The following is a 9,749-nucleotide window of genomic DNA, read 5'->3' as shown; positions in this document are numbered from 1 at the left end:
AGAATTATTTTACCCTTTTCCCTAGAATTAATTGGGGGAGATAATTGGATGACATTCGTTGAACTTATACAACGGCCTACAAACTACATATTTGTATGTTGACATTAACGATTAGTATTTGGAACCAGTGACCGTCGGCACAGATAATCGGTAATAATAGTAAATATTCAAATGAGAACTTTGGAAGGCGAAGACAAAAGAGGTTGTGTGTTTATTCATACATAATTAACTAAAATTCGGGGCTTCTTTTGTTTATAATTTCATAGAAAGTGTGCCTAAGCTTAAAACACCGTATAATATGAACCTTATACGTAATATCTTTTTTAGATTATAACCAATTAAGGTAAAATCTAAATTTCAGGATGGCTACTAAATATATCCCTCCGTTCACACCTTTTTTTTTTTTTTTTTTTTTAACTTGGTCGCCATTCTCTGGTCAAGTTTGTAAAGACTTGCTATAATAATCTTTTCAGTCCATATGCATGATCTTGTTAACTGTTTCGAACTCAATTTTAAGTTTTCCAGAACAAAAATTATTGAGATACATTGTAACAATTTGTTGGACAACCTTGATGTATGTACAACCACGTCAAGACTTTAATTTCCCAACTCCTAAAACACTTATTATAAAATCCAGTTTATTAGAATATACTTGGAAGAATTTCACAACTGTTGAAATTTTATTTCGTCTTAATGCATTGTGCCCTCTAGATGCAAATCATCAGTGTGGACTTAACATCTGCTCTTTGACTAATATTTGCCACGTTTTAGTCATGTTATAGTCTTTCTAACAATCAAGTAGTAATAAAAACCAGAAAATTTTGCGAGTCAGAATATAATATCTTCATATCATGCATGCATCCACAAAACTCGTTTTGTACCCAAAAAAATTAATCCACTCATCTCTTTGAAGCTTCTATTTTCCATCAAATAGGGACATAGATTTTTTAGAAACCGTATCATTGTGGTATATAATATGTATCGCTAATTTGGTATATCATCATATATAGCTATATATATAAAATGTATAATTTTTGTATATAAAGTGTATATATAATTCCAACATATGTATATATGTTGTAGTAGCGTCACAAGGTTTACAACGGATTCAATTTTCTTTCTTCACAAAAATTAACCCCAAACAAACATTATAGCAACAAGCATATTAATCCGCTCGTCTCTTTGAAGCTTCTATTTTCCATCAACTAGAATACAAATCCGTAGCTAAATAGGTTTAGTGACGGAAGACTCTATCGCTAATTTCTCTTTTTTTTTTTTTTTTTTTTTTTTTTTTGTGTGTGTGTGTGTTATATGTTTTGGTGCCTTCCTATGCATGAAATTAAATCGGCACAAATCTCAACCTAATTAAAATACAAATATTTACATATTATGTGTGACTTACGGTCTTTCAGTTTACTGTATGTTACACCTCAACCCTCAAGATTGAGACTTCTCTTAGCTGTCGTAATTAGACTAGGATAAAAAATTAAAGCAGATAATTAAGCTCATACATGTGCCCAAATAAGGAACCGTCCATGCAATTTGACTTGTCAACCCCACCGGATGTGGACATATATCAAAATCTCCTCATCTCTGCTTTCTAAGAATGCAAAGTCGAATACTTTTTTGCTTTCATTTTCGCAAAAAGAACCTTCTCATATTTTGTTTCATTTATTTATTATGACTTTAATTTATACCATTGGGATAAGAAATTTTGTACTATCAAATTACTTAAAAACTTATTATAAATAATATTTTGCAACAAGCACGGTTTGAATATGTCCAATTTAATTATCGGCAAAAGCTCAAATATGCTCCTAACGTTTGCAAAATTCAGTAGGTCTTAAAAGGTTCAAATATTGCCCCCAACGGGTTTTTTTTTTTGGCCATACATGCCCTTGAGTTAACGGAAAATATTTGAGGGCATATTTGTTTATTACGCGACAAGCTAACATCACTATCATTGCATTCCAAAACATAAAAAACCATTGAAATTGATTTTTATGGCACAAAATATCATCAAGTGAGAAATTGTGCTATAAAATATGATTTTTCCATCTCATTTCTTTATATTTTTCCGACACGATAATGGATAAATTTTAAAAAAAGCATGGTAGGGAAACCGATTCATTAAAAATAATAGAAACTTCCTAATATTTTTACATAACAAAAAAATTTCACTACTATTTAGGATTTTTCTACCGACATTCCACAACTCCACAAAAATTCCTATTGAATATTTTTCAATGAGAAATTCAATGAGAAAATAGTGATTTTTGAGTAGTGCATCATTTGGTCTAATGGGATACTTTTCAATTTGTATGTATATATTTCAATTCCGACAAAGTAAACCGTACACCTTCCGTGCCAATTTTCATGTTGAGGTTGGACCGTTGGATTAAGTACTCCTTCCGTCTCAAAATCATAGTCTTAGTTTGATTTGGCACGTAATTTAAAAAATAAAGATTTTTTTTGTAATGTGATTCTTTATTTGTGCATCATTTGGTCAAAATATAGACAAAGTAAACTTACATATTTATATGTTATACGTTGTTAAATCATCTCAAATTAAATTGTTTCTAAATATAAAAATGTGTTAATCTTTTTAGGACAAATTAATAAGAAAAGTAACCGAATCTTTTTGGAACGGAGGGAGTATAAAATTTAAAAAAGACACGGTATAATTTACCTTTGATTTGAGGTCAAAGAGTGGGATCCACAACCTGGCGGAAGAAGACCCAACAGTTGGTTTTTGGCGGGTCAAGCCAAAGAGTGGCTCTTTTATCTTTAAATTTCTCATTTCATGCTTAATAACATGATTTAAGTTTCATGTTCAATCAATATCATCACATGAATTGGGATGCAGAAACATACTCCAAATATGACGTGACATGGCCACATAAGCAAGAAAAAACTTTTAACGAATAAATATATATGTACGGGTAAATATCTTTTACACGAACAACAGTGTTGCTCATAGTTAATCAACAATAAGACATTACAATTATATGGTAGCTGTAAACTGCGAGAAGTCATATATATCACACATGATGTTAACTAATGAAATAATAGAATATAATGTTCTATATATTTGTACACTAGCTAAAAATCACAAAGGTACCCTGTTGCCTTCTAATGGAAGTTGTAAAATCTGAAATTGCTCATCATCAACAAGAGCAATGCGACCATTCATTGAGGAAATTGAGTGGCATTTCATGGTTGTAATTGATAGAGGAGCTGCTTTCATGGCTGTGTCTGCCTTCATATGTTGTAATCAAATAGCTTGAATCATGTCCATCTCTTTCTACCCTCTTCTTTACCTTGCATCCTCCAATTGAACACTTGTAGTAATTCCTATTAATAAAATAGGTAAGCATATCATTAGTTAGAGTTAGAGGCTGCTAGCTATATGAGTCTTCTATGTTGACGTTCGTTCGGACCCATTTCAATTTTATACTAAGGTTCTGTTTGGAAAGCCACCTGGTATTGGAATTGGTGTAATTACTAGGGAGTAATTACACAACCTAATAATTACACGTTATTATAATTGCAACGATTTGTTTGTTTGTTATAACATAATTACTGTGTAATTAAAAGCGTACTGTTTGGTTGCACAAGTGTAATTACACAGTTTGTTTAATTTAAAAATAAATTTAATTATAAAAAATTAAAAATTAATATTCCCACATCGGTGGTTAATGAGATGGGTGGTCTCCTTATATGGACTTGAACAATCCTCCCCTCGTGAGCTAGTTTTTGATGTTGAGTTAGACTCAAGATCCATTTCTTTACATGATATCAGAGTAGAACCATCTCACTCGATATTGGGCCCCCAAATTAAATCGCCCACACACCAAATGTCCATCCCTGGGCATGAGGTGGGGTGTTAAAGAATGGAAAAAATCTCACATCGGTGGTTAATGAGATGGGGCGTCATTTGCACTTTTGTCCCTATTTAATGCTGGTCTTTAATTTTTGCCATTCAAATGGGCTGGTCTTTAATTTTTGCACTTCGAGATGAGTGGTCTCCTTACATGGACTTGGACAATGCTACCCTCATGAGCTAGCTTCTGGAGTTTTATGAGTTAGGCTTGCTCATTTGGTAAGATCTATTTTTTAGTACATGTTTATGAGAAAAAATTGTATTTGGTCATTTTTTTTTTGTAAGATTGTAAGAATTTGAGAAGTTTTTTAGCATATATTTTGTTGCATGAACTTTTGAAGTTTTTTTTTTTTTTTTTTGAGAAAAAGTACAACTTTTGAGATCCAAATTGCATGTCTAAAAAAATTTCAACTTCAAAGATCATGACCAAACAAACCCTAAATAATTCATCTGTTTTTCCAAACTGACAGTCTATTTTAACATGCATGTCAGTCTCTTTAATTAATTTAGGACTTACGTTTTTTTTTTTTTTTTTTACCTTTATAATGGGATGAATTTCTATCAATCTTTTCAGTAGAATTATAGCCTCTATTCCAGATCTACCAAGCGTAAATCCAAACTAGTCTAGTATCATCTTTATATTAATGTCCTTTCAGCATGTAATGCAATGAAGATTGACACTACTTTGAATATCTCATGATTGTGTTATATGCCAAAATCAAAATACTCTTTCCACATTTTTTTTTTACTTATGACAAGGGAACCCGCAGCCGCTATCCTTCGGGTGCGCACTGGGTAAATCTCGCTTTTGTGCAATAGCTCGCAAACCACACAGAAGAGATAACCGTGCTAGGCAAGCCCATGCGACGAGCTCGACCCAGAAGAAAAATTCCTTGCTTTTTGTAGGCAGGGGGTTTCGAAGCTGAGACCTCCATGTGGTGTCATATTGGATGGCCTTGTTAGATATACTACTTTGAACTCTCCGAGGCGCATTCAAATATCAATATACATATAGACAATATATTTTCTTAATCTTCATATTTTCCTAGACCAAGTTACTATTACCACTTTTCTGTTAAGCTTATCTTGCAAATTGTTACAATACTATTTTGAGCAGTGGAATGAAATTCATCTTCAGCAGTTTATTATATATATATATATATGTCATTATGTGATCAAACTAAAGTACTCCACTTAGAAACAAATATCCAGTACAGTAACGACAACCAGAAACAAATAATAAACTTTCTATATGTGCTTTGAGTCGGACAATTTCTATTTGGTGCAGCAAATAAAGAAATTCCATGGGGACAGGACCAGGGACATGTGACTAACTATAAGAAGCAAGTACAATACACAGGCACACTTTTTTTTTTTTTTTTGGGTAAGAACAATAACTAGGTACACTGTACACAATCAACAATAACATCTAACCAAGGAGCACTTAATTAATACCGATATGGCCATGTTAGAAGCAAGAATTAATTATAATTTTGAAATGAGTTTTAGTTATATATATACACTATAGTGTAATTAATGATCATTTTTACACCATCAAGTCATCTTTACCTATTGTAATAGGCAACATGTCTTACAAATCTTATATTCTAAAGAGACAATTACTTGTAGATATCTTTTGGCTAGCTATTCTTGATACCAATGATGTATATAAAACTCAAACTGAATATATTCTTGGGTTGAGTGCAGCAAATGCTAGAAGTGGCCCTAATCTTCAAGGTATACATAGCAAATAAACAACTCGGTCAGTGAGAATGTTCATCTAATCAATTTAAAGTTCAATTTCCCCTCGTTTAGAAACAGTGAGGACAGAAATAAGAAGCATTTCCAAAGGATAGGAACTTATCAAGGGCAGAAATCTGGAGCATGTATCATAATCAGGACCACTAAAAACTTTAATGCATAATATAATTAGTGATTGTATCTTTTTCCTACCTATATTTAGGTATATACCCACAAACAGTAATTTTTAATTCTTGTTGAGGCTTGAGTCTTTTGTGAAGCACTCTTTGTTAATTTGAAATATTTGGTAGATTTTTAGAACCAAAAAATTGGTTTTTGCTCTATGTCATGTGTCTTCGAGAATTTCCTTGAGTATTTCTGAAATACTTCTTTTTCAAAAGCAAAGTAAAATAAACCGATTAGAGGTTTTTTTTTTTTAACACTAATAGATGGCAATTACCATCCTTTCGAGTCAAGAAGAGAAAACCTGGTGTGCTCATCTTCAAGCCACCTTGAAGTACCATCTTTATTGTTACTTTTTTTGCATTTTGGAACATGTAATTGTTCATAGCTCTTTTAACTTGATCTTTCCAAGTTATCAACTCTCACAAGAAGGCCAGGCCTAGTCCTCCTTAAAATGTATGCTAGTTTCAGTGGTAATAAAATTGTGACTCGAATTTCAAAAAAAAGTGGAATTTACTCCCAGAAAAAATATTGCGTCAATATTGATCATCATATTGGTGAGATGGGCATGCATGAGATCATAATTTATAATTTACCTTGGATTTGTGTTGCTTTTCACCTTCTTCTTCCCATACTTTCTCCATTTATATCCATCATCCAAGATCTCAAGTTGTGTCTTTGTTCTAAAAACAATAACATGTCTTTGATTTATCTTCTCTAATTTCTTTATCCCCACTTTGGATTTTCTGTAAAAACATCAAAAACTACATAAATAAATATATATAAATAAATAAATATATATATATATATATATATACACACCAACGATTATAAAAATGTTTTACAATAGATTATGATTGTATAACATGAGCTAGCTTGTGATATAGATTTATCTAATTTCAAATCGGTTAATGCAAGAACTATAAATAAAGGATCAAGATCCAGTATAAAATTTATAAGGTAACTCATATATAATACTATAGTTCAAACAAAACCCACTTAAAATCTTTGCTGAATTATGATCGGCCAAGCAACTAAACATATTCCTGAGCTTAGTGCTCGAAAAAGAATTATGAGTACTAATTCTAGCCAAGATCTTCTTAGCTTGATGACTTACTCTTTCAAGTGGTTAATGTGTGGTGGTGTAGCATAAAAGGATCTAGCAGGATTTCCACTATTGATATTAATTTCCTGCATGATGGGATTTTCTGAAAGGGAAGTACTATGGTTGTTGTTATTGGTAGGAGAGTAGTCAACAAGAAGCTGATCAAGAAATGAAGAAGATTCAAAATCTTGAAAATTATAACTACAATCTTGAGTCATATGTGAGTAAAGAAAGGGAAAAGTAAAATTAGGGTTTCCTGTCTGAGGAATGCTTGTTTCTAGGAAGGTGGAGTGCATTGTGTTTGGAGAAAAATTAAACCAAAAGCCTATAAGACCAAAGAAAGACTTTGTGATCGAGAGAGTGACTTTGATAGAATATGGTGTGCTTACTTTTTGGTGGTGTGTGCTTCTATATAACATTGTAGATTTTTGTGTATCTTTGTCTAGAGAGAGCTTCTCACCACCTTCCTAGTAGGATCTATGGAGTTTCCAATATCTTTATTTTTTTTCTCTATGCATGCGGTATTTAAAATTTGTTGATCGATTAATTCAAATTTGCACCGTGCAACACTTGTTAAAAGGGAAAGGCCTCCCTAGTAGGAGTTTCTCTAACTCCAGAGCACAAATCTGAGACCTCTGGTTAAGGTTAGTGGCAGTTGGCGGGAGCCACATAGACTGAAAGGTGTTTAATTGAACACCCTTCAATCGGAAAATTTATATAGAAAAATCATATTGCGTATTTAAGTCAAACATCATTTTTTATGTTATATAAATAATATATTAAATTTTAAACATCCTTAGTGAAATCCATGACTTCGCTACCCACTGATGGAGAGATTTTATCCATCTCAACATGGGCGCATGATATGATGATATTATAATTCTGAGTTACAAAATTTTCTGGTTTTTATTACTCGGTTAGAAAGACTATGACATGGCTAAAACTAGGCAAATATTAGTCAAAAGGCATGCAGATGTTAAGTTCATACTTAACTGCTACTTTACTCATTGGCTTCTAGACAGAAATTATACAATGCATTAAGACAAAATAAAACTTCAAATATTTGTGAATTTTTTCTAAGTAAATTCTAATAAGTTGGATTTTATGTGTTTGGAAATTAAAGTTTTGACGTGATTGTTAGTCAATAATCCAACATTCTGGTACAATGTATCTTGATAATTCTAGCGCAAGACAAAAATATCATTTTGGACCTTTTTTTGGGACTAAATTGAGTTCTAAATGGTTCAAGAGATCATGATCTGTTGAACCAAAAGAAAAAAGAAAAAAAAAAGATCATAAACTGAAAAAGGTAATTATAAAAAATAAAAATAAAAAAAATAAAAAAAGATCATAAACTGAAAAAGGTAATTCTAATAAGTCTTTCCGTACTATTAAGCACTGGACCAGAGAATGGTGACCAAGTTAAAAAAATAAAGGGTGTGAAAGGAAGGATACTTTTTGTAGTCATTCTGAAATTTAGACTTTACGTCAATTGATTATTTAACCTTAAGAAAATAGTATAATATTTTGCTCAAATTGTAAATAGTAACGGGCATTAATCACCAATGATTGTGGTGGGATAGATAAAATTCAATCACACAATCAGATGTCTCGAATTTGAGCTTTAAAAAATGAAAATAGATCGATTAACAAGTGCTTTCCCCTTTTAATTGATAGTATACGACACGAATTCTAATTAGCTGGATCCCAAAGCGGATGCATGCTGGATCCTGAATGGGAAACCAACAAAATAGAAATACAAAGCCCGTATGCTATTTGTATGTATGGATAAGTAATTAATTATAGTTTATCAACTTGTAATAAATAGCTATGTCATTTTTAAAGATAGAGGACAATACACAATTATATACCCAAGACAAATTAAACTTACACGTACTAAGTGAATGATTATAGGGACAACATCTCCTTAATCAAATTCTCATTGAGATCATGATAACTGGTGGGAGAAAAAAATATTGAAAGCTAAAAGAGTACAATAGTTGCAATTTTATTCTATGCATGAAATTAAATCGTGTATAAATCCCAACCTAATTAAAGTACAAAGTTTTAGCTACTGCCAGTACTTATAAGTCTCCTCTAGGATCTTTCAGTTTACTGTATCTTAATTACACCTCACCCCACAAGATTCTGACTTCTATTAGCTGTCGTAATTAGTTAGACTATGAACAAAAGCCAGATAATTTAATTAACCTCATAGCTGTGCTCAAATAAGGAATCATACATGCAATTTGACTTTGTTAATACAGTTGTATTTGTCTCGACGTGGACATATATGGAAATTTCCTCGTTTCTGCTTAATTTCTATCCTTGAAGTTTGCAAATAATACAAAGTCTGAATTATTTCTTTCCTTTAATTTTCACAAAAGAAGCCTCTATTTCTGGGTCTTTTTTTTTTTTTTTTGAATTTAACTTATACCAAAGGTGTAAGAACTTTTATACTATCGGGACACGTGCAACCGTTACGGTTACGGATAATATTTTGTTCTAACAAGCGCTACTAGGTAGTCTTTAAAGTAAATACGTAATCTTCACCATCAGTGTATGTGGTATAACTTAATCCATAGTTTAGAGTAGTCTATATAATCCCATTGGAAGTTTTAATTTGTCAATTTATTTATGATATTTGGTCCCCCGCAATAGGCCAGAGTAAAGTTGCATACAATAAATTCTTGTGGTCCTATTCTTCTCGTTGCTTTTTTACATTGTCCTTAGCTCCGAGTAGGTCTCGAAACACCAGGTGTCCGGTGTACGCATAAATTGGGGACCCACCAAATATCCTTGTTAGGATTGGATATCTGGAATAATGCGGAATTAACA

General features: G+C 32.0%; 1 protein-coding gene across 1 annotated transcript; it reads right to left on the bottom strand.

Moving 5' to 3' along the window:
• Window positions 1-2,919: 2,919 nt before the first annotated feature.
• Window positions 2,920-7,285, bottom strand: LOC132040587 (probable WRKY transcription factor 51). The gene is made up of 3 exons (XM_059431239.1): window positions 6,924-7,285; window positions 6,403-6,552; window positions 2,920-3,354 (listed from the first exon to the last, which is right to left on the bottom strand). The coding sequence occupies exons 1-3, from the start codon at window positions 7,205-7,207 to the stop codon at window positions 3,168-3,170; spliced, it is 621 nt and encodes a 206-aa protein (XP_059287222.1). The 5' UTR covers window positions 7,208-7,285; the 3' UTR covers window positions 2,920-3,167.
• Window positions 7,286-9,749: the final 2,464 nt, after the last annotated feature.

The sequence above is a fragment of the Lycium ferocissimum genome, chromosome 12 (assembly GCF_029784015.1).
Source record: "Lycium ferocissimum isolate CSIRO_LF1 chromosome 12, AGI_CSIRO_Lferr_CH_V1, whole genome shotgun sequence".
NCBI classification, from domain to species: Eukaryota; Viridiplantae; Streptophyta; class Magnoliopsida; order Solanales; family Solanaceae; genus Lycium; species Lycium ferocissimum.
The sequence above is the reverse complement of the archived record's forward strand: the minus strand, read 5'-3'. Positions and strand labels throughout refer to the sequence as shown.

Coding starts and splice junctions, on each gene's coding strand:
- LOC132040587 (XM_059431239.1), bottom strand. CDS start 7,207: ATGCACTCCACCTTCCTAGAAACAAGCATTCCTCAGACAGGAAACCCT. Junction 6,553..6,923: donor CACATTAACCACTTGAAAGA/GTAAGTCATCAA, acceptor ATGTTTTTACAG/AAAATCCAAAGTGGGGATAA. Junction 3,355..6,402: donor AAAAGCAACACAAATCCAAG/GTAAATTATAAA, acceptor TTTTATTAATAG/GAATTACTACAAGTGTTCAA.